The following is a 25,085-nucleotide window of genomic DNA, read 5'->3' as shown; positions in this document are numbered from 1 at the left end:
ATTTAAAAGGATAACGCTACTTAATATAAGCACCAGTGTGTGTCTAACCCGCGAATAGAAATACTGAATCTGCGCGGGATCCGAATCCACGAGCAAAAGAGCGCGAACTTTCGCGTCTGGAAGAAGTTGGAAATCAACGTGGATGTCACGTTGACTCGTGCACGTTTCAGATTTTCCTTCGGCAAACACAGCCGTCGCGGATGCCGGCTAAAATGCTACAAGAGTGCGCAGTCATCCCTCGTGCAAGTTCAGTGTTCCAGAATTTCTTTCGTTCTCTCATTCACCGCATCGTCATTCCAATGTCGGAACAGGCGTACGCAATTCTTCATGTTCTCTCGGTCATGCCAAAGTACTCGTGTGCTGCTGCGGTTTTCATGGCTAATTACCAATGATGAATCGCAGGGCAACGCTAATGACGTTCGTCGAAGGAAAAAGCAGGCATTTATCATCGCCACATTTTCGTCAGCGGCTTACAAGCGACGCGACGTACCGCTTCGTAATTCCCTGATGTTGTACTCGTTTCCTGCGACCGTATATGCGACTCTCATGTCCGGAGAATGGTCACGGTTGATTCATAATAGACATCAGTTGCACTTTGTCGCTCGTCCTCTCGATTATTCGCGGTTATACTTGAGTGCTGGACTTTGTCGCGTGTGCTTATTACGCGCGTGATGGAAAACTTGCGTGAAAAAATGCATCAAAGAATGCATTTGCACAGCGAGAGATTTAACAAATTCTAAGAATCATTAAGACTTCTCTAAGATACCATGTAAAAGTTGTTAAAAATTGTTACGAATTTATCTTAGGCCAATTATGTGACGTGTTATCGTACATATCAATTATCAGCTTAAAATGTCAGCTTAACATTCTCATAACACGCGAAGATCTATTTTAAAACGAATTTGCACATGAAAGAAAGATTTAAGTAGGTCAATCTGCTTATTATTTACTTATAATATTTTACAAAACTGTTTTTACATTAGAGTTGCATGCGAATGCAATGCTCATATTCATAATGTATGTTCGCGATATTTTTTTTCTAACATTTAACGATCAGTTCGAAAATATCATAAAAATTGCAGCGTTGTATTTCGAGGATGCTCTTATATTTCTTAAATAAATATCGCTCGCGCGTTAGAAAATCTCGTGTCTCGTTGCCTTAACGGAATCCTCTTACAAACGATTTTAATCCTCTATAGTGTAAATATCTCTCGCTGTAAGCGCCGTAAGAGCTCAAAATCTCCCGCACGTAAAAGCAAGTTAAACTTCTTAATTGATATTTTGAAGCGAAAACTGCGGAGGCGAATGGGTTGCTCGTTGATGTCATGATGATCATTAATGCAAATCGCAAGTTTGGGACAATTTTCGGGCATACGTACAAAAATCGTGGTGACAGCTGTATGTCCGCTCCTTCGCGCCGACTAATGATCTCATTAACCGGCCGAAAGGAATCTAGTAACCGTAATTTTTACCGTATACTGATTAACAATACATTAATCATCCCACGATCGTACATCACGTGAATTTATCGCTTGTCTGAGGCAACCTCGTTGTGCCCGCAGTGGTAACTCTTTCGCGAATTAACAATCGTAAATTAACGATCCACCGCGGGGAGGGGGAGAGATCTTGACAAATATATCCCGCTTCCTCTTTCGCTCTCTGTCTCCTCCCGCATTCCTCTCTTCTGCCCTCTCGTTTCTCTCTCCATCTTTCTCGCTCGGCCGCGTTCGCCGTCACTCCTTTCCACGCGCAATCAATCACTTTATTTCGTAGGCTGCCCGATGAAAAATCACCGCGGTCGCAATAAATCACGAAACCGAGTTATGAAGGATCCACACGCGCTCGTCGGCCGAAAGATCGGCGCGCGGTCGCGCATGATAGCGCACCCCTTTTCGATCGTGTCGGATCGCTCGACCGTTTCGGCGAGCGAGCTAGACTTTTCGACTGGACGAGCCTCGGCGACAGTTTCGGACAGTTTACGCGGACGATGGAGCAACGGACGCGCGTAACCATGCGCATCTTTACGGCTGTTTTAGTGTCGACACGAAAGCTCGACGGCCTGTGTCGCGCGTGCACATTCGCGTTCCTCCGATGTCACACTTGTTCGAGGGGCAGAAAGAGAAATAAAGAGATCGAGATACGAACAACCCTCTCCTTGTTACAACATTGTGTAACGAGTTGCGTTCATGCTCGAGCGGATTCTGACTGCCACTGTCGTCGTCGATGTCATCGTTCGCCGCGATTGTTCGCTGAACATTGTCGCCGAGTGCGGTGTCAAACTCGTCAACCGAATCCAAATCCGGGGATTCGCCTTTACGCTCGCGTTATGACCAGTTTGACAAGCCGCGCGGACCTTAACGATCCCCGTTGACGATCCTTGCGCCTGCGAATGAATTTATTCGTTGCGCGAGTGGAGGCGACGAAGACGACGGGGGCGACGGAGTGTACGAGGCCTTGTTTTCCTCGACATTTTACCGGCATCCGCTGTTTACGCGTTTCCGCGACATGAATCCCTCGCGCGCGCTTTAGTCACGGCGCATTACACCCTTTGCGCGCAAGGGAGGCGTGCGAGTGGAGAACACTCGATTATTCATTTGCGCTCGCGCGAAGGAGGGCGTACGCGTGTCTCAGCTAGACACGATGACGTATCTTAAGGAAGACGACCCGAGGGAGTATTTTTACAGGTGGAACGCGTGGAACGAGAGCGATAATTGCTCGTCCAAACACGACTATTTAAACAGCGGCCTCGCCGCGCGTCTCGCACGCGGGTTTGCACGACCCAGTTCTATTGTCCGCCTCGGGATCACGGGCCCACGAACGACAGTTCAGCAGAATCGAAAATTATCTTGAGCACTCGGGGAGCGTCCGTCAGTCTCTCACGGTCGCGCAGTGTACGTAGAACCGCCGCGTGGAACTGCAACTGCTCGCCGGCGCGAAGGGTTTCCATTTTCCTCTCTCTCTCTCTCTCTCTCTCTCCGCCAATCCAACAAGCGAACGCGCGAGTAGAATCGGCCAGGAGGAGGGTCCAATTAATGGTGCTTCTCAGGCGAGTGTTTAAACTCGCGTGGAGGCTGAAAATCCGCTGAAATACGAAATTCTCATGGCCCGATTAACCCCGCGCCGCGAAATCAATGAGTGGCGGGAAGAAAGCGCGCCGCGCCGGTAGAAGCAAAGGATGGAGGTGGGCGAACTATCGCGGTCCGTAGACGAGAGGGTGGGCCGGGCCTGTATAACCACCCCATTATCAACCTCATTAAAGGTACCTTGCCTGCTCTCCGACCTCCGGAGTCGAGTCGCTCGACCTCAACTCACAACCCATGCCGAGACTAGTCGGGTGCGCGCGCGCGCGAGTTCGCGTCCGCTCGCGGGAACCGGAGTCGACACGCCAAGTGTTTTACAGTCAGTTATTTAACCCCAATTAATTAGTCTATTCGCGCCACGCCGCAACTTTTCTTCGCCCTCCCGCGCGGCTGCACTCTCACGACCACTCGAACGATCGTCGTGCACCCCTCCGTATCACGCTACCTCGTGTTGCGGATTATCACTGCGAAGCTCGCAAACTTGGCTCGTTCTCGTTCCACTTGCCGCGGTGGTGGCATCGCGTTTCACCGATCACGTCGAACATGCTCGTCGGCGGGGGTGGTGGCGGTGGAGCACAGCGGATTCTCTGGTGGATTCTCTGATTCTCCACAATTCGCTCGCGTTCGAATCCTCTCTCCGTGCCTTTACGATTTTGATCTACTTTTCTGTGCGTTTCAGTCGGAATTATCTTATCAATTGTTGTGCCGCAAGCTGCGCAGCTTGCCAAGAAAATTCACGGATATTTCACAGAACGAGATTGCTCTCTGCGAGGCTTGAGCTTCATTAGTTCCCATATAGACCGCCCTTTGTAGACCGTAAACTAATTCATTTGGTGTTTGCAACTATCGGGTCGCAGGTTGCAAGGAACTCACGAACCGGCGTCTCGTATATCTACCGCGGAATTATCGTCGGTCTGGTAACGGAGCGATGTCGACGTGCACGCGCGCGCGCGTGTTTGATGCAACGATGGTTTGATCTGTCGTACGGATTCTCTTTCTAATAACTTTCCCGACGAATGATTTCTTTTGTGTCCGATAAATCCGTGTAATTCCACCACGTTCGGCAAGGAGACTCCGGAACGCCGATTCCACTCGCGTACTCTCGCGCGTCTTCGCGAGTCCGTCGTCGTCGTCTCGATCAATCGATCGATCACGTTCCGTTTTCTCTTCGCGACTACAATGGGGGACAAACAGTTTTCCGTTAACGAAGCAAGACGGATCGTACGGGATCGTGGCTGAGCGCGAAGCGTTCCTTTCTGTGTCGATGCGCAGATAATGAAGGAAAGCTTTCTCCTCGATCAGCCGTGCCGTAAAAACCCCCGATCGTCCGAAAGGTCTCGATGCACCATTGCGCATGTACACGTGTGCGTACTCGTTTCCGCTAGCTTATCTTATGTGTTTCCTTTCCTACTCTTCCGATTTTTCTCTCGGATCTCTCTCTTTTCTTTCCAAAGTCGTTCTTCCACCACTCACCCAACACTTGCACACCGCGCACGACCTTACTACTTTACGATATCTCGAGAGAAACCGGTTCCCTTTTTCCCGCATGCTGCCGATGCCCCATAATTCCCTGGCGTCGTACTCCTCCCCTGCTTTCCTTTCGCCAATGTCATTTGATTATCGTCGTGAAACTCGCCGACTATCTTCCGAAACACGGCCGCCTCGTGTTTTCTTATTGCTAGCTCCTCTAAACGTATGTGGTACTCGAGAACATCGAATGGCGTTCATCTCGCAAATAATCGCAGCTGGCGTTTCCTTCGATCCCGCTCGATATCGCCGGCTCTCGCCCCATTTAATCCTCCCCCGCGATCCTCCCGGTCAGTGTACACGTGTGCGACGTAGTGCACACGCTATGTGCGAACATACAAACGCCATCGACATGGACTGGCAGCGATTCTCCATCCCCTTTGGTCGAAATCGAAGCAAACGCGAAGGTAGGAAGGAACTCACCCCTCGAATGTCACCGTCGTTAGCACGATACCGGAAGTTTATTCGCGAGCGTTCCGAGTGGCCGATCTTTTCTCGTTTCCTCGCTCTGTGAAAACGGTAAAGCTGGTCGTCGGAAAGCGAGCGAAGTGCCGGCAGTTACTTTTTTACACGGAGAGACAAGACTGTCGGGCAGTTTATCGCGTCCGGTCGAATGTCAGGAGGCAGTTGTTAAGAGGGTTGTCTTGAGGTACGTGCGCCCTGTGCCATACTCGCCCGAGATGAGGGATCATCCCGCGAAGTCCGCTTTCGAAAGAACGTGCATCGTTCGCGCGCGTGCGAGTACGCGGCCTATGACTCGCGCCGCAACCGCGTTTACGTCGCGAGGGGAGGCACGTTATTCCGGATTCTACGGCGGCATCACATCCTCCCCTCGTGTTCCTGGTACTCCTTTCGCTTTATTTCTTCGAGGGAAAAAGGCGACGGCGAGTTCCCGCCCGGAAACGCTTCAACGTTGTGGACGTTTAATATCCTGGCTTAATATTATAGGAGCGAGGGGGCACAGAGTCTTTGTCTCCTTCTCTCATTCTGATTGGTCCACCCCCGTTTCTACTTTACGATCCACCGCAGCTGGCCACCGCCAGCTCGTTCTTCAACGGCAGCCCGGTGTCCCGCGAACGATCGAAATCCCATTTTCCACTGTCACAGACCGTCCACTTTTTCCCGGGAACGAGATTTCTGGTTTGTCGTGTGCGCGAGAAAGCGAGAGACGGGCATTCTCGTCCTTAAAGTCTAATTTCGCCTGGGTATTATGCGACACCGCATTAACGAACGATACCCGGTGGATTTCAATTTACAACGAAGACGGGCGATTTATTTATCTCGGGGATTTTCCACACGTAGATATATATATAAAATACACGTCGCCGTGATTTCTTCGACTGCATCGAGTTATCCCGCGTTATCCCGTATTATCCCGCTGGAACCAGTCGGTTCTGCGTTTTTAACGCGGCTCTGCTCCCAAAGTAACGGCGGAAAAATTTGCGGATTAGAGTGATAATTTTATTATGTTATAATATTATACGATTACGCGATGTTCTTACTGCTGCCTGAAATCTTTCTTAAATGCATGCAAAATAGAATACACTTTATAAACATTTCCATGTGAAACTCAACTGAATTACTTGGAAACATTCGAGCGAACGATAAAGTGCTCTCACAAGTAATAGGATGTCTCTTTCGAGACAAGCGTTGTTTTAATGGGCATTACGTTAAACGACATTGCACGATTGAACGCATTAACGGTGTTCAATGCGCTTATGTTTAATGGTCAATCTTCTCCATTATCTGAAAAGCATGTCTTCCTGTTCACAAGTAATCGCGTGCTTTTTATCTTAAGTAACAGAAGACGGAAGTTTCCATCGCGAGATGTAATCTTCTGTAACATATAACTTCATCAGCGAACATATTGATATAAGGATATCGTGCAAAATTACGGTCAACCTCTTTCTTGACTTGTATTTTTATTCGGTTTCTGTTCTTTTTACATGAAAGCACGTATTTTTAAAGGAATTGAGGGCAGTTATTTCATATCTAAATTCATTCCTCGGTTCCCCACAGTATTCACAAAAAATAGGAAATAACCCGAGTCGAAATTTTGCTCCTACTTTAATGCTTTTAGCAGTCGTACGAACCTACTTTTAGGAAAATAGAACCTAGAACTCTTACATTGAAACTCAAACTCCTACAAACAGATGTTAAGATGCTATTTTGACCCTGCAACATTCGGCTATAATCTTGATCGTAACCTGCTTTGACGCTCTAGCGGCAAAAAAGGAAATTTCGGACATATTTTAGTATTAAAGTAGTAGCTAAATAGACGCTGAATAACGCCTCAAATGAAGAATTCAAGGTTCAATGTAGAACTAAAATTTCGACTCGGGAAGAGAAATAGTCAGTGAATCGCGTGTCAAAGAAGTTTTGTGAACGCAGTTACGTCTGATTGTTAATTTACCCGCGATTAATTGCATTTCATTGTCCTCTAATTAAATCCTAATCACGTTATTGACAGATTTTTATGCATTTTCTTATGAAGAGGACGTACATTAATCGAGTATTATTTCGTGAATACGAAGCAGCAATTTATCTTTGGATAACCGAAAGCTGTCGTTACGAGGAAAACGATTATTCTCTGCACTAATCAAAGCATTTGCTACAACATACAAGGAATTCCTTTAAGTATACCTACCCTCAAGCATCCCAAGTATTCTTTCCTTCAAGGATTCCTTCTGTTCAACGCATTATTTGTATTCTTCCAGCTTATTCCTCTTTCTTCTTACAATTCATTAGGCAAGCTTTCTGACTACTTTTACCCCTTTGAGTCAAGTATCTCTATATGAATAATTGAAATCGCAGTGACACAAACAAAATTGTCGAATTGCATTCACTCGGCGTTAACGCGCGTTGATGAAAAAAGTGTGTGTTCAAAACGGACGGACCGAATCCAAGCGGAGACAATTTCCGCCGCGAGATCTATTATCTCCCAATTAAAGCGATCGGTCATTAACGCGGATCTCGGTTCTTACGCGATCGAGCGCATGTCGCCGAGCAGCGGCCGATCGAAAACCCATTTTCACCGTGTCACCGTCGGCGCGGCGTTTCTCCCGCGCGGCGGCGGGCAAGACGAGTGTTTCCAGGAGGATGGAGAACAGGAACATTGGACAGAACGGCCTCTGCTGCCTTGATGTACTCCCCCGCCGTCCTCGAAGTCCGTTCCTCGAGTGCCTGTTCGTACGCGACTTGTCACTGATTTACGTACGTTCAAAGGGCAGGATCTGCGTGCTCGTACCGTCTAATGGAATCCTTTGTGCGGGCGTGCGACTGTCGGCCGCAATACGTGTGCGCTCACGTGTATACGTGCGATGTGCCGCACACATCTAACAGTGCTCGTTACCTGCGACAGCCGCAGGTGCGCAAAATCGCGTCCGCGAGCTACCGGAAATCCCTGTGCAACCTCCCAGCGGAAATATGCGCTGCCTTGAGACGAGAGTAAAGTCGTCCGACGAGCCTGACTCGGCGGGAAGATTTCTGCGTCGGATTTTCGCGGAGATTAACTTGGTAGACTTAGTCCGACATGCTTGGTAGGTCCGATATATGCCTGATATATTTTTGGGTACGTATCGGTGATATATTCGGTATCCGATCGATTCCGCAAACGGGTGGATGCACTTCCGGCGTTCCGTGCCAGGAAGTGTCTGAACCGAGTTTCAGCTGTAAACCACCACCACCCAGTTTAAATCTACGAACTCGCGGAATTCGCCGCGTTTCGCTGGAATTCCTGGAAACAATAAAAGTTGCAGGTTTTAGCTGGTTTCGTCAAACTTGTCTCAATGAAATTTTACGGAAGACTGGTAGCGCGCGTTAACGCACGTCAGAGAGTAAAACCGCGTACGCCACGCGAGCGTACGCATCGCGACAACTCGTTATTGCAATTTCGCAATTATAATTTGTACGAGAGAGCATTTGTTCGATTATTTATTATATTACTGAGCATTATATTTCTGATTTATCAATACTAATGATCTCACTTACATACACACCGAAGAACGGCGTAATAAACGTGATTAACAATTGCCAGTGTTTATCGGCTAGATTAATCGAGATGTAGACACGCACGTAATAATGTATTGGGAATTATCGTAAATGCGAGGTTACAGCGATGCTGAATTATTAATCTCCCACGTATGCGCGATTACTTTCGATCGAGGGAGAATAAATCGAGCAACATCGTGGTATTATCAGGACGCCGTTCTCCGATATAAGGTCACGAGCACGGAAGTGGTGAGAACCGCGATTCGCCGGAGGGATGCGGAGTGCACTCGCTCCCTCGCCTGTATGGGAACCGTGGAGAACTCGATGAAATAACCGGAACGTCTGCGTGGCGCCAGCCAGATCCACGTGACGGCATCAAGTTTTCATTCGGTGCGAGATCGCGTGTCACAAATTACCGGTATCGCGCGGGGAAGAGGAGGGACAGCAGGGCACCCCACCGGTACACGGGGAATCGATTTTCGTTGGACGTTCGGATTTCCCGTTTGGTTGCGGCTCGCGAGCGCTCGTCGCCCTCGCCGATGGGGGTGCGCGCAGGTGCCCATTCACCGATGATTGTAAGCCAAACAATGGGCACCTAAAATACACGCCTGCCACCCGAACTTCATTCGCGATCGTGGAAATTAAAAGATAGACGTGCCTCTCTCGACCCAGGTGAGGCTCAATTCGCGCGTTATTCGCGCGGGGATTTTTCACGAAATGTGAGGCACGGTTGGCCGAGCACTGACGGAATTTTAGACGGTTTTTGGCGGTGTCTCTCTTTCTCTCTTTCTCTCTCAGTACGGTGACGGGACATTCCCAGTGAACCGCAACACATTTTTTTACGAGATAGAATCACGCAATATTCGTGGACAAATGAGTATCAGTAAACCAGCGCTCGCGAAAGCCTATTTCCAACCTGGCATTATGGGAAATGAGCAATCTTTAAATTTTAATGTGGAAAGCCGATGAAACGTGTGTCACTTCTCCGCCTGATGAAACGTTTCATTATAATCGGTTTCTTTCCGTTTTCAAAGCCACTAAAAATATCTTCCTTGATTATATTTCCGCAAGTTTATGAAGAAATAACTATATTCCAGTTACAGAGGAACGCAATGAAAATTCTTCCGCGCTCGAAATGGTGTCTCGTTAACACGGGCATTTAATTACACAATGAGATAAGATGCTGAATGGCTGTGCGAGTAAAGTTATCGCGATGCCGCGCTCAGTTCGATGAATCAGATCCTCGGTCCCAACATTTTAAGCCAAACTTTCGTCATAACTCCCATTTATCTTAGCGATCGTAATTTCACGCAAGCGAAGTCACGGTAAAGTTTAATCTGACAAAAACGTTACTCGAGTGTCGCATAATTAGGATTCGTCTTGCTTCATCGCTTAAATAAACCGCCGCTTGCGGCTGCTATTATCAACTGTAAAACTATTTCGATTAGAATGAAAAGGAAAAAAAAGAAGAAAAAAAATCAAGAACACGCTCAACGAAAAATGCCTTCTTGCAGCTTCATGTCGCGAACACACGTAGCGATCTCGATTATCTTGCATCATCCTCTTCGCAAATACCCTCTGCGTTGCAAATAATTTCACGAGGCATTAAACGCAAAATCTTCGCGACAGAATCTCGTTAATCTTCGCTGATATATTCTGCAGATTATCTTTCCATGTACCCGTGGTGAGGATCAAGAGGGGAACCGAGCCGCAGCAGCGAAAATATCCAAGTAAATCCGAAAGAACCCACCCCTCGCGCTCTCCCCTATTTGCTGAACCTATTTGTTAAGATAAGTAAATAAAACCGGGCATTATAAAACATTCGCGCGATGCATGGCGCAAGTACCTGTTAATTGCACCGGCGAACAGAATTTTTCCCCGGGACAGGTATTTTTCCCGGGCACATCCAAGGTGGTGAGAATGCCCTCCCTCCTGCTCTCGACCACCACGCGAACGAGTTGCACCGCTCCGCCTGTTTTCCGCAAACTATCTTACCTATTTCGCCGTCGGATATAGGGGACACGCCGTCGCTAAATTGTGTTTTAAGCTCGAACTTTACACCCGCCCATCCACCCACCCGCCGGCGACCCCCGCGCACGCGGGATGGTTCCTATAGAAAGCGCGCCGTTATCCTGCGCTAAGTGTGCCAGCAGGATGTTCCCCTTTACAAATCCCGAAGCCGAGCGACGACACACGGCCGTGTACTTATGTATATATAGGATGGTACATAAACGTCTGCCGCGCCGACAAGTCGAAGCGCCACGGATGTTTCTTTGGCGGCGCCGAACGAGCAAGCGAGCGCGCGCGAACGAGCTAGCGAGTCTCCGCGCTCAGTAATGAGATGCATTAAGTTCCCGGGGTATAGTTCCACTCGGGGCGCATGCCGATTAATTATTATTCATATCTACATTATTTCAGCGCTCCGACACGCGGTCCCATACATCAATACGTAAATTGGATATTCAGATGTGACCGTATTTTGTTACGGATGCACTTTGCAAGCTAATTGCTAATTAAGCTGCGCTTCGCGCGGACGCGGGCGCGCTCGCGCGCGCGCCACAGCTAAGATACACGCTCGTTCGGCCACGTGCGCAGTCGTAATTTCATTGCGCACCCTCGTCGCATCTCCTAAGTTTTTAGTGTGTCGGTAAAGCCGAAATCATCAGGCGGAGGTGCTCGTTGTCGCTGGTGAAGGACGCAGTTTCGCGTTACGTCGCTGGCTAATTCTAACGGGGTGCAAAAATATTCTGACACATGGGCGATATATACTTATACCGAGCAGCAAAGTTTCTCGCTGGCGCGCTGCGTTGCGTTTTTCCACATCCGCGAGCGCAATTGGTTGAAACTCCGACGACTTCCGCGTTCATTCGTTCGTTCGTTCGTTCGTTCGTTCGTTTCGCTCACCCCCTGCGGAATTAACACTTTGTTAAAGAGTCGGAGAAATTAAAAAGAAAATGAGGGTGCGGTTCTGGCGGAGTCGCAATCCACCCTTGCGGGAATTACGCGCGCGGGGTATCGGGAGGTCGCCGTGGCCTTAAAACTATCTTTTAATACTTCGAAACGGCGTCGTTTGTTCCGCGGCGGTCGTTCGCACGAGCCCGCGGCGAATTAATAGAATTTTTAATTAAAATGCGCGGTAATTGTTCTGGGAGAGGAAGAATATACATGAGGGTGGGCGCAAAGGCACGAGCAACGAAATTGTGTGCAGGGGGGGGGGGAGAAAAGGCCGCCACGGAAACGCATGCACGGGAAGGTAGGGAGATGCGGAAAAGGGGTGCGACGCGAGCGCATGCGGGGATAGAAAGGGGGATTTATAGATAGAGAGTTTATTACCTGGATCTGATTACGACAGTCGTAGAGGATTTAATCTCGTGACAATTTCGTCGCTGCAGGTGCATCACTTAAATTTGAACGCGTCGTTATTGCTGTCCGTCGCATTGCATCGCGTCGCGTCCCATCGTGCTCGCACTGGTCATACATAAATTTTTTGTCCGTTAGAGTTAGAGTTTTAGTGCGAGATAGTGCGGAAATGTCTTATTCCGCCTCGGTTATATCGTTGAAGTTATGCCTGGTTAGCGGAGAAGCTAATGCAGATAATGGAGACACACTCGAGTAACTTGCAATGTAATCTGCTGCAATTTGTCGCAACAGCGTTTCTTCTTCCGCGTATATTTCTTTTTTTAGCGGACATTATTAATAAATATGGCTTAATGCAGTTTTTCCAGGATATATCCATAATCCTTGAATTTTGAATGAGTGACTTAATGCGCGGAAAAATCAGATATTAGCTTATCGGATATGAATCAGCTTTTTTCGAGGGAAACGAGAAAACATCTGCGAATGAGATCTCCAGTAATTCCATTTCATTTTTAAAGGGTATTACCTGTACCGCGTGTAAAGTATTTCTGGAAGTTTGCACGTTTCCGCGCCGCGTTGGGAACTCCCTCGCGCGCACCCTCGGAAAATACGAGATATATACGGGATGTCAATGCCGACGTCCAATTTCGCGGATGTGCTCGCAATAAAATTATTATGGGAATAATTCTCGCGCTCGGACACACGCTTTATTATGGCCAGTTCCGAGAATCGTGCAATTTGCGGCACGGATGGAGTCACGGCGTAACGACGCGAAACTTTTCCCCTTGAATATTCCGCTTTGCGTTTCGCGTAACGCAAGTTTCCTCGCGCATTCTCTCGCATCGGACGCAAGACCGGATTTGCCAGTGGATAATCGATCTCGGGATTCATTAGTGAATCACGCGCGATCACATTACTGCAATACTCGAAACCGTGCCTCCGTCGTCCCCGATGAGAAGTTGTATCGCTCTCACGCCGAAAGGGCATACTTTACAGTCGCCGCGCCGGAAGCAGTTGTACGTGGATAAATGGCGAATAAATTAAAGCGCGTTGCATGCGCCCCGTTAATTCATTTCGCCAACAATTAAGCCCCGTATCGTGATGGGTCAATTCCGCGGGCGGTCTTATCCCGATCGCGCCTATCGATCACGATCGCGAGCAGATCCGCGCGAGATCCGCGCCCTTCCGAGTATCACGGAATATATTCCGCGTTCACCGGTGATACATCTCGCCAATATCTTTATTCGCGACCTGCTCGACCTGGCCATCGATAAAAGTTCATCGCTCGCCGTTTATTTCAAGTACGTATAACGATTTGTTAGTTAAGATTGGATTCGCAGTATCCGCACGGTCGAGCGAACGCGGTACGATACGTAATGCACAACTCTCTTATCTATACTGCTCTCTTATCTGGCACCGCGCCCGCCGACGTATATCCGAAACAGAGAGAACGCAATTTCGCAGATAGAGGAACGACAAAAAATTTGTGTCGAGCGTAATCGTCGAATTTTCCATGTGAATAAAGTTCCCCCGGCGATACCGTCCGTCTGCCTTGCGTTGTTACACGTTCCTGGTAAAATCAATGAAACTTCCAAGGATTTTCCTGAATAATACAGTGAGACGGAGATCGATTATTAAAAGAGCACACTTAGTAGATGAATACCGGAGGATCGTAGTACCGCGGGTAGCAACTATAGTCCCTTTACTCGGCTGTGGGGTGAATAACGAAAACTTTAGTGTGGTACTAAAATCCTCCCGGAATCTGGATGATTTATTCAAGGAATTTTCCCTCGTCATTCTTATTACGTTTAGCATAATGCACGCGTGTAATTGGACCGCTGATGTATGAGATAAATGTTAAAAATATGACCCCGTGCGCATGACCACGTAAACTGAACCAAAATCGCATTTTGCAACATTTCGAGCGTTCACCGTGTGGAGAAATGGGGAAAAGAGAGCCGGTTCGACAATTGATATCAACTATCAGAGTTTTCCCTGGTACAAAGACCACCCAGGCCGAAAGTAGATTGACGTCGTAGAGTTGCAACTATAAAGAATGCTCGATTTAGAAACTCGTTCAGCTCCGTGATATCGCAATCGCGCGGGTAACCCGGCTTGTACCCGGATGGCCGGACTTCGATCGCTTCGATCTTGGTAAGCCACCGATCGATGAATCACGTCTATCACGGCCGCAATGGCGACCGTCGTTACGTTACGTGGCGTGGCGGGTAACCCGGCGTGTGTGTCTGTTCGAGAAACGGGGAAACCACGACCGCTACAGATAGGTGCTGGCGAAAGACCGCGATAACGCTTATCTGCTTCCTGGATTTATTGCCGGCGCAATGAAAACGCACCCGCCAGCCGCGCTTCCCTGCCCATTCCGATGTTAATTAGCCGGAGCCGCATTCTTAGGGCGTTATAGATTATGGTTACGACGTCTATCAGCGCTACTGAGAACAATGCTGAACGAAGTGACGACGTTGACACACTTTTGATGACGGCGGACGCGACACGCTATGCCACCCCTTCTCTAAATTCACTGGTTTCATTGCCACTGGTCGACATCCGCCGCAACTTTGGATCAGAAGTGCGGGAGATAGGAAAAAGGAGGAGAAAAAAAATGAGGATCTTCTGGATCTAAGGAAGTTTGCTGATGAACGGTGGATTGGTCGGTACTTTATGGCGAGTGTCCTGTTGGCAAAAGTGTCGCGTCCCGCGACGGGAATTTCGTTGGCGACTGCGCTAAGCTCGTTAATCCGTATGGTATCAGCGTGTGCAGGCAGTAATTTGTCTTGCTGCAGGTCCAGCCGAGATCTCTCTGCTCTTGCGAGGAATTTTGCCTCGAATGATACACCCGGGAAAAATAAAAACGTAGCCGGAGCTGATTGTCAGCATTCGCTATATAAACGAGCCATCGAGCAAGCTTAATTCGTGATTTTGTTGAAAAATATCAAATAACATTGTTGTTTCGGTCCATCTACTGGATATCATCTGGACACTGCATATATCACATTTCGTTTCATGTTAACGTACATTGCGTAAAAAGCGGGAACATGAAACATTGTTCTGCACGAAAGATTTTTGTCATAATGTGATGTGTGCTCAACTTTTATTAACATATGCTCGATTTTTCATTTAACTGATAAGGATCTGCGTATTCAATTATGTACATAAACGAAAAGAACTCAGAGTAAGTAAAATTACTCCTTATTGTCAAAAAATGTTTTACATATTTTTCAATTACGACTTCACATAATCTTACACAATTTATTTTATACATTATATCGCATGAAGTAGTACATAAAGAGTGATATAAAATATAAAAAACAATCTATTGGGTTGGCCAAAAAGTAATTGCGTTTTTTTTTATATAAATAAAAGGCGAATTTTTCATGGGAAACAAAAACTTTATTAAACAATATATTGTCCATTTTGTTTGATTATCTTTTGCCATTTTTCAGGCAACTTCATGATTCCGCGCTCAAAAAAGTTCTTATCTTTTTCAGCAAAAAATAATTCCAAGAACGATTTGATATCCTCATCAGCAGTAAAGGTTTTACCATTCAAGGCGTTTTGCAAAGAACGAAACAAATGGTAATCTGATGGTGCCAGGTTTGGCGAATATGGTGGATGTGGTAACATCATGGTAACACATCCCATCCAAGCTGCAACAATTTTTGACGAGTGACCAAACTTGTACGTGGTCTAGCGTTATCATGGTGAAACACAACACCTTTGCGATTCACCAATTCTCGACGTTTCTGTTTGATGGCATCATTTAATTTATCCAGTTGACGACAGTATACGTCTGAATTAATGGTTTGATTCCTTGCAAGCAGCTCAAAATACACAATACCTTTAAAGTCCCACCAGACTGACAGCATAATCTTTCTTTGGTGAATATCTACTTTTCAAGTGCTTTGAGCAGGTTCATCACGCTTGCTCCACGATCTTTTTCGTTTGACGTTGTTGTAGACGATCCATTTTTCGTCGCCTGTTATCATACGTTTCAAAAATGGATCATTTTCCTCACATTTCAAAAGAGAATCGCAGATGTCAATACGCTTAGTGAGATGAATTTCTTTCAGCTCATGTGCTACCCAAATATCGAGCTTACTAATGTATCCAAGTCGTTTTGAATGGTTTTCAACACTCGATTTCGATATGTTAAGATTCTCAGCAATCTCTCGTGTCGTTAAACGCCGATTGGAATCGATCAGTGCCTTTATTTTGTCATCATCAATTTCGATTGGCCTTCCTGAGCGTGGCGCATCTTTCACATTAAAATCTCCAGATCGAAATTTAGTAAACCAATTTTGACACTGCCGCAGTTTTAAAGCATCTTCGCCATATACATCAGATAACTTTTTATGAGCTTGCACAGCGTTTTTCCCTTTTCGGAAGTAATAAAACAAAATATGACGAAAATGTTCTTTTTGATTTTCCATTTTGAAATCGACGGCAAACAAACAATTGTTAACGAAATCGTGTACTTTCTTTTTCTAAAACAAGCTTGAACTGTGAGTTGTTAACCTACATAATGAATTTGCGGTTTAGAATGAAGTTAGTTACATTTCAAGACATGTATGTCCATCTATTGGAAAAAAACGCAATTACTTTTTGGCCAACCCAATAGTTACAGTTCGAGCAAAGCTTGTACAATTTCTACTGCATATAATGTTGTTAAAATCTACATTAGCATTACGATTGGACATACCTAGAGAAGGAGATACAGTGAAAAAAAGAGAGATATGGTATGACACGACGATTATGGAAATAATCAATATCGGTTCAATAATTCGGTGAATTATTGAAAGTCATAGATCGTCTGTTTCAAGAATAATTTCGAAACCTTGCCCTATGTATGTATCCTGCCCTATATATCATGTAGTGTTACGAATTTTTTAAATCCTGCTCCGACGATAGATGGCATGCAGAACATAATCGTCATCATTATCATCGTTGTCGGTTTTATTTATCAGCAGCGCTACGCTCAGCCGACGATTGCCAACGATTTGAACTATTCGCGTCGCCAAGTTTATTATGCGTTTCAGCAGGTAACAATGTTGCTGGTATAGCTGGTAGCATAATCAGGTATGAGTTTCGAGCGCCGATTACGCAGCAAATCCGAAGCGGCTAAACTCGATTAGGCAGACGACAGCTCAGGGTTCTGGTCGGGATTAGGATCAAAGCCCGGGGTTCACGAGGACACGAGATGTCTGGTTTAATGTTCCTTGAGGTTCCTGGCGTGCGCGGGAGCGTACTACTCACTCTCACTCTCTCGACTCGGCTCGGCTTGGCTCGACTCGGTTCCCCTTCTCGCCCTATATCGTATCTCACGATGATTCCGCAACGACTCTCGATCTCTCGGACCGGCAGACCTTATCAAAGCGAGGATTCGTGCTCGTATTCGTTAGCACCGTCTCGCCTCCCCCGTGACTACGTCCCCCTATCCGCTTGGTAATTAATCTGATTTGCGTACGCGATATTCTCACATACGTGTGTGCACGGAGACTCTGTCAACCCCGTCGTCGCGCGACCAGCACGCGCAACCCCCGTTCACGTCGTCACGTTACGCTATGCGCAATTAATTTTCCTCCTCGCGCCTTCCGTTCCGCCCATCGCGCCGGAACTTACGCGCTGACGAAACCGCTTATTCGTGACTTCCTGCCGTATCTGCCGGTTCCTGTGAGATCGTGGAATCTCCGATACATTTTTTCTGACCGCCACTCCGGAACCGCTAGATCCTCGTATCGAAATGTGGCTAAGGGAGGTGGACAAAGCGGTAAATTACTCGCCGCTAATTATCAAGGGAAATGTATTGGACGTCATTCCATAATCGCGCTAAGTATCTCGTGACAGAGGCGCGCCGCTCGAAAGGAGAGCCGGATAATACGATATAATCGCACGAACGCGGCTCTTGTGAATCACCATATTGCGATTTGATGACGAGTTTTGTTCTATCGATCAGATTGTTGCTCGGTATTTCCATGATATCGGATCAAGCTAAAAGAGGGTCCGACCAATTCAGAAAGCGGCGAGGACGAAAACCAGATGGTAGATAAGATCTCATTAAGAAAGATTCACTCCGATGATTTAATTCGCTCGTGAATCAATTAGCAAATTCGGACGTTATAAATTTACTTCTTCAACCTCTCGTCCCGATTTCGAGAGTAATATAATGGGAATTGCGAATTGCTTTTATATGTCATTATTGGAAGTTTGAAATATCAAATCACGACGTGATTTTAACGCGATTTATCGCGATTTATGAACATTGATTAATTCCTCAATTATTTAACAGTAGATCAAATGGACGGGGCTAAAGTTGCCGCTGACGGGGCCGCTAACGTGACGAAACGCTTCGTGAAATATCGAGACGCCAACCGGATATGTTGGCAAGGGGTTAAAGTAAATGATTTACTTTCGCGTGACGGTAACTGCCGGGAACTCACGGCTGCTCGAAACTACCACGATTGAGGGTATAATAGGAAACGTGCGAGGACACGCAGAAACTCCGATGGAGACAACCGTGCGTATATAATATCTTCCAGGAACCGTTAAGCGTTTAGCTTGTTACACGCAGTGAGTAAATTTCCATGCGTGTTAGAATTGATGATTTCTTCATCCGGATATCCCTTATTAAGGCAATGGGTCATTTTATTAACACGTCCTTGTCCCACGCCAACTTTTCTACAGCACCGACGCTTCGCCGGAGGTGGATCTCGCACTTGGAAATAATTAAATCGTGGAACGTGCCTCGACGCGCAGGAAGAGAGGCACACTGAGAGAATGCTCATTGTTATTCCGTGAAGGAGCCGGATGGTACCCCGTTATCGAGGAATTAGACGGCAACACGAGGAATTAAACAAGAAGGGCATTTCAGAGGTATAGCGTAATAAAATCATTAAAGAACTGACGTACGAACGGAGGATGGGAACTATCAGGGATTGCGGTAAATGGCCCATTGCCTTAATAAGGGATATCCGGGTGAAGGGATCGTCGATTCTAACACGCGTGGTCTGGGCATGTCTATCTTCCTCGGGGGAAAATTGAGTCCTTTGGATGTCTACACTTGCAATCTCGACGATGCGGAATGAAGGCACTTTTCCGAGAGCATAATAATTCCGGAGATTATTACTACGGTCGCTTTCTCTTTCTCTCTCTCTCTCTTTCTCTCTAAATATATCGTTAGTATACGTAACGGTACGTTTCGGAATTCCACGCACTGAGCTTTTTATCTCGTCACTTTCATCTGTTTTATTTGGCGGACGCATATGGTGCTGGCACAAAAAGCATCATTTTTATAAATATAATATAATATCGTATTTCTTGGTCATTTTACAGCAAAAAGTGGAAGAGTAAGTATTTTCGCTCATGTGCAGTTACGTTTCACTGCGTTAATCATATTGACATTTGAAACTCTATTTTGTGTAATTCGAATCGTGTATCTTTATATCTCGATTGTAATATTAAAAACCAGCAAAATTCTTTCTCCCTTCCTGTCTTTCTCCTTGTCCATCGCTTTAATAATTGCATACAGATTATCACCAGGCCAATGCCAGTTACGTTACTCATCGCAATAAATTTTCTCTGGCACCGCGATCAGCGCGATCTCGGCAATAATCCCGCGTCACGTAACGTGATTTCGCAGGACGCGTACCACGTAATCAGAGCTCGGTGCGAAATTTCATTCGCGACTTTTGCGTGTAGCATCGCCGCGTACATTTTCACTATATTCCCACCCCGTCAACGGGATTTACGCGTTACGGTGATGCGCTGCACGTAAGCGCGACTGCGACCGCTTCATCTTCTCCAAATGCTCCGGAGACGCGGTTTTTCCTCACGGAATCACGTCGGGATTGTTTTCCAATTTAGGAGATACGATTTATATAGCAGCCAGGCGATCGAGGTACTTGAGCGTAAACCTCTGTGGAATCCCAATAGCCCAGGGGGCAAACAGCACGGCAAAGTGCTGTGTCTACGTCCTCCCTGGACGACCGTCGAAAACCGTAACGATATTATTGATACTAAACGATTTTTATATCGCTTGCCAGATACCCACCGGAGGTCTCTCTTTTTCCGTGTGTATCTCTCTCTCTCTCTCTCTTTCTTTTTCTCCGTTAGAAATCCTGATCCCGGCAATCGTCAGAAACCCGCTATGGACCGCCATAAATTTTCAACAATCGGTTCATTGTCGTTCTCAAGGATCTCGTTAGAAGCGAATTTGAAGCGATATCCGAGAGGCGGATTGCAACTCGCGAAGAAAAAACTCGTTCCGGCAGTAATAAAACGATGATGTAATTTAACGCGACGCGATCCTGCCTTTGCGTTTCTTTCTGTTATTAGACGAACCATAGCTGCAACGCGCTCGCTACATTTTTCAGGTATCAGCCTTCGCGCTATTCATCATCGTCGCAAAGTTTAATAGCCTATGGTAATAGAGAGTTACCTTGCAGCGGCATACTACAGCGCGCGCCGCGAGTTTCCGCCATGGTAAATAAATATCGCGAGAGGCGTCGTTTAATATCCAAGAAAATGCACTTTGTTAATTCCAATCTCGATATTCATGGGACGTGTTCCGCGCCGTTGTTTCCCGATTACTTTCCTCGCGAGACCGGATGTTCGCGAAGTCTTCCTTCCGCTGCAACGCGAAGCGACTTGCTCGTAAGTCCAGTTTGCGGTACCACCGGCTGAACAATTCACCTAGCTTTTCATGCCATATACGAAACACTCTTGCGATTTTTCGAAACGAAAAAGTAGAAAAAGGGCTTTTAGCAGCCGCGCCTCAATCTGTCGCGTTCACGTGTGGTATCAGGTGTGCATGATGCACGAATTACGCTAAAGTGTCTGATACAAGAACGATAGCGGCGAACCGAGATCTATAACATGTATAATCACGCGAGGGAACAACGAAATGTACTTTACGCACAAATGCTAATGCGTTACTATTGGACGATGTGTACACGATGGGAACGACCGCAGCGTTGCTCTGCGCTCGGTCTGCCTGGTCAAATTCAGCCCCTCTTCTCCTATCCCTTCATAAAATGCGAACAGTTTTATTACGGAAAAATAGAAATTTCTCCGTTTGCGAATATTATTACTAACGGCGCTGCGGTACAATGTATGATAAAATGTTTTCATCACACTTAACAGCCTTTATAAAACCGGAATAATGCTCGCATTTATTCGAAAATGGGTTTTTTAATTATATAATATATGAAACAGTGTGTTCCTAATGAATCAGTTCTCGTGAACCAGATGCCATTATCGAGATTTAAATTATCTTATTTAATTTAACGAGAATCTGACGAAAGTGCATATAGTGCGCTGCATTATTAAACGCGTATTGAGATGCAACATTCGATTATCCTTTTATTCTAATTTGTGTCAAATCAATTTGGACGACTAATAATACAAATTTAGGATAAAACTCTATTTAAAATTTCATAAAGTCAAGAATCGAAATTTGCTTGGTATATAAATGAGGATACATGACACATAAAACATAAACAAAATTTTATCTTGAATTTTGTTGTTAAAGGGGATATATAATAGAACAAAATAGGAAAAATTCTCTCTTACACAAAACTTAATTTACATATTAGTCTAGAATATTTGTTAATCAACTTTATTATCTCGTCTGGCGAAATAAACGCGCAAACTTTCCAGAGAATTTAAGAGGTCAAGTTTGAAAAGATAAACAGACATGATCGTTCGACGTAGAGTGATCAATTCTTTTAATTTCAAAATCACGAAGAAAGCTATGAAGAGTCACTTAGAGAGATTTGAAATTCTTCCCTTACTTTATTCCAAGTGTACATGAAATTCTTGTACGATGTTTAATTTCTATAATACTATATTTATTCTCCCATTTCTCGTAGTTAAGTGAAAATGGTAGGATTAGACAGTGCTCCTATAGCGCTGCAATCTAACAAGACCTACGCACCCGCGTAAACACTATATATGGCTAGCACACATTAATAAATATCCGTCACTAATTCCATATCTATAAGAATCGATTAAGATTGATTGATTCGTAATTCAAGATGAAGGTTTACTTTCGTGGAATGACAGGAAAAAAGGAGCAGCCTTAATCCCGATGCAGAGAGAAAAGTCCGCGTTACATTCTCGAAATACGCGGAATCTGGTATTCTTTTTACGGTGGGATGAAGGAATGATAGATAGTATCGCACGAGGCTCCTGGGAAGATGAGTGAGGGAATGTTCGCAGAGTATGTGCAAGTTTGTCTCATACACATATGAGGCGGGCCAGCTCTCCTCCACCTCGGTAGCCACCCGACGCGCAGGATTGATGAGCTTCGCGGTCGGATATTGTGCCCGAAATAAGAGATACCGGAAGCTGTCACTCCGCTTAGATGAAGCCGTTGCGCTTCTGGATCGCGCGCTCCCTGCTATGGTTCCACTCCGGATTAAGGAACGTCGGCAACGATGCCCGCGTGTCGTTCGCGAGTATAATCTGGAAAACGATGCTCAGTCGCGCCGCTCGCTCGAACCGTTCGGCCATTTTACGGGTCATCGCGGTGCGCATTGATCCCTCGATCTTAGATAGAATCGTTACGTTTATTTCCAAGAGGAACTCGACGCTCCTATCGATGGTAATATGCGAACGTGTGGAGGATTCGGAAGACGTTTTATCCACAGTCGTTTCTTCTCTTTCGTGCGCGTCCCGGTGCCTCCGTCTTTCTCTACCCAGCTCGTTCTCTCGCGCGGCCGTGCGTCCGGATCTCTCCATCTGGATTTACATAGATCCCCGGGTCAGCCTGAAGATTACACATCCGGATACACCGGCCGGACTTGGCCGGCCTTGGCCAGCCTTGCGTATGAGGGCGGAATCCACCCGTGTTTCCTAATATGATTTTCGCAAGCGCATCGCAATATAAGCTGAATACGTTAAATCGGCGGATTATCCATAAAAAGCACGTGCGCGCCGATTAGTTTTAGACCCGGTGTGACCCGGTTCTCCGAAACGGGATCGCGAGAATCGATGATGCAGATTAAAAGTGAAAAAACATTCGTCGATGTGCGATGTGTCTTATTTTGCAACCTGCTCTTATTTTGGGATCAATAGGGACAAATCTGATTTTGTTCTCATCTCTCGCCTCGAAATTTCGATTTTACTAGGACATTTGCTCAAATTTTCACTTTTTTGTCTTTCACTTTTTTTCTTCGATTACTAATTCTATTTTGCGAAAGAAGTTCAAAGGCGAAAATGCCACTTTCCTCTCTATCATTCGCGACGTATGCACATGCCGAAAAGTGATATGCTTACAACAGCTTTTTCTCGCAACAGAAAAGAGGAAAAATAGAGAGAGAAGAGAAAGAGAGAAAGAGCGAAAGAGAGAAAAACATTCCACCAACCGTTTTGCGCGAGACTTGCAGGGATGCAGAGGAGTGCATTCTTGCTAGCGCGGAAGGAAGTAAACGCTGCGCGTTTCCTTGCCATACATATACGGAGAGCGAAGCGTAGCCGTCGTAAAGGGAGATTTAAGTTCAATTAAAAGTGTATTATGGCTGCATAGCCCTTAAGCAGCCCTCGTCCGACCGATGGAGCGATGGATTTTGTGCCTGCTTTCCACCGGAATAATTAGCCTCTCTCCCCCAGTTCGATTACTGCGATACCATCGATCCATAACATCTTCGCGTGCCGATCTTTATTTTCCATTTACTCGGTTTACCAGAAATAAGATTAGATGGCTATTTAAGGGCAGCGTAAGTGGGGAGGGCAGTGGGAGAGGCGCTCGTTACTTTTCATTTTAGTTCTTCGTGAACCGGGCTATATTAACACGTGATTTATAACTTCAATTTAATCTTTACCGGTGCATATGCGGCGCACTTGAGAGATTACGTCATGAAACGTGTCACTTTGGCGCAAGCATTTTCATATGGCATATCGCGCTTTTACATACTTTGGTCTAAGTCATTAACAGGTCTCGCGTTTAACGAGGCAACGTTGTTACGTACTATTGAGCATTTTTCGCGTATGAAATAATTCCGTTCGTCGAGTCTCCGGGACGGTACAAACAAAGAACTTATTCAAATCTTCAACGAATCGCAAATACATTATTTATTCATGAAAAGTAAACAGCATTAAAATCCAATGTACAGTTGAGAAATTAGAACTTCGTGTTGCGACTCCGCGATTAAATCTGAAAAATGCCGTCGTAATTGATTTTACATACAAACGCACATAGATGCACAAGTGTACTGCTCCATTAGTTTAGCCCGTACTTCTGACAAGTATGTCATAAACATTTGAATTATTTGTTATATAAAGATATTTTTCTCTCTTTTTTACACCAAGCATTCCTTGCGTTTTATCTGTAAATTCTGAAATAGCTTGCCATGAGAGTTTCAGTTATGCCGAGTTTACGTAAACTGCATTAATTAAGTCGATTTTTCATTTTTCGACACATTAAATTTTCAGTTTTTTGGTTCAAGACTGTGATTTTTGGCGATGTCACGCGTCAAATTTCGTATCACCGCGCAAGGTAAATAGCTCAGTTCGACGAGTCGGCTGGATATATTCAGACTGCGTTATAGATCAGAGCGTACGGGAAAAAACTTGCACGGACTTTCGTTTGGAAAATAGATGCGTCCTAATGAAGTTAAAAACTTGTTTACACGCTTCCATTAGCGTAGGCGAGAAATTTGATTATACGAGAGCAAACAGCGCGCACCCCTGTGTGCATTAAATACCCCTCTCCGCCGACGCTTTCATACGGCTCTTTTGAATGCGGAGATCTTGAAGATAGTCGCCGCCTCGACGGTTCGAGAGAGATAGGGGAGAAAGGGAGAGAGTTTAAAAATCCCGATGTAGCAACTTCTTTTTCGTGGCGTGATTCATGAAAACATCGCGAATATTAATGAATATATAACGACTTTCTTGCATGCGGACGTATAAATCTTCTCCCACAAAGGGACCTGGTTTCGAGCGGAGATCGTATACGTCGACTCTCGCTCGCATCTTTCGCGTAAGGTTACACGCAAACATTGTGAATTATACATGTGTAAATGTACGTCTCTCTTTCTCCTTCACCCTCCGGCTCTTTCTTCCTCACTCTCTCGCGGGCGCGCGTGCATCTGCATTTGCACACGCTTAATATAACTT

At 45.9% G+C, this 25,085-nt stretch overlaps 1 protein-coding gene across 4 annotated transcripts in view; it reads left to right on the top strand.

The window, feature by feature from the left end:
* The window catches only part of LOC105281462 (lachesin), an 83,381-nt gene that overhangs the window by 6,876 nt on the left and 51,420 nt on the right, over positions 1-25,085 (top strand). The window contains exon 1 of one of the 4 annotated variants that reach the window (XM_026968244.1): positions 3,452-5,014. The exons of 2 other annotated variants lie outside the window; for them this stretch is intronic. In XM_026968244.1, coding sequence (XP_026824045.1) covers positions 4,435-5,014 — 580 coding nt within the window. In that variant the 5' untranslated portion in view covers positions 3,452-4,434. Of the gene's footprint in view, positions 1-3,451; positions 5,015-25,085 lie in introns of those variants that run through there. One more of the 4 variants, XM_026968243.1, reaches the window with a different exon arrangement.

Source organism: Ooceraea biroi, chromosome 1 (assembly GCF_003672135.1).
Source record: "Ooceraea biroi isolate clonal line C1 chromosome 1, Obir_v5.4, whole genome shotgun sequence".
NCBI classification, from domain to species: domain Eukaryota; kingdom Metazoa; phylum Arthropoda; class Insecta; order Hymenoptera; family Formicidae; genus Ooceraea; species Ooceraea biroi.
Note: the sequence above shows the minus strand (reverse complement) of the source record. Positions and strands in the feature narration are given on the sequence as shown.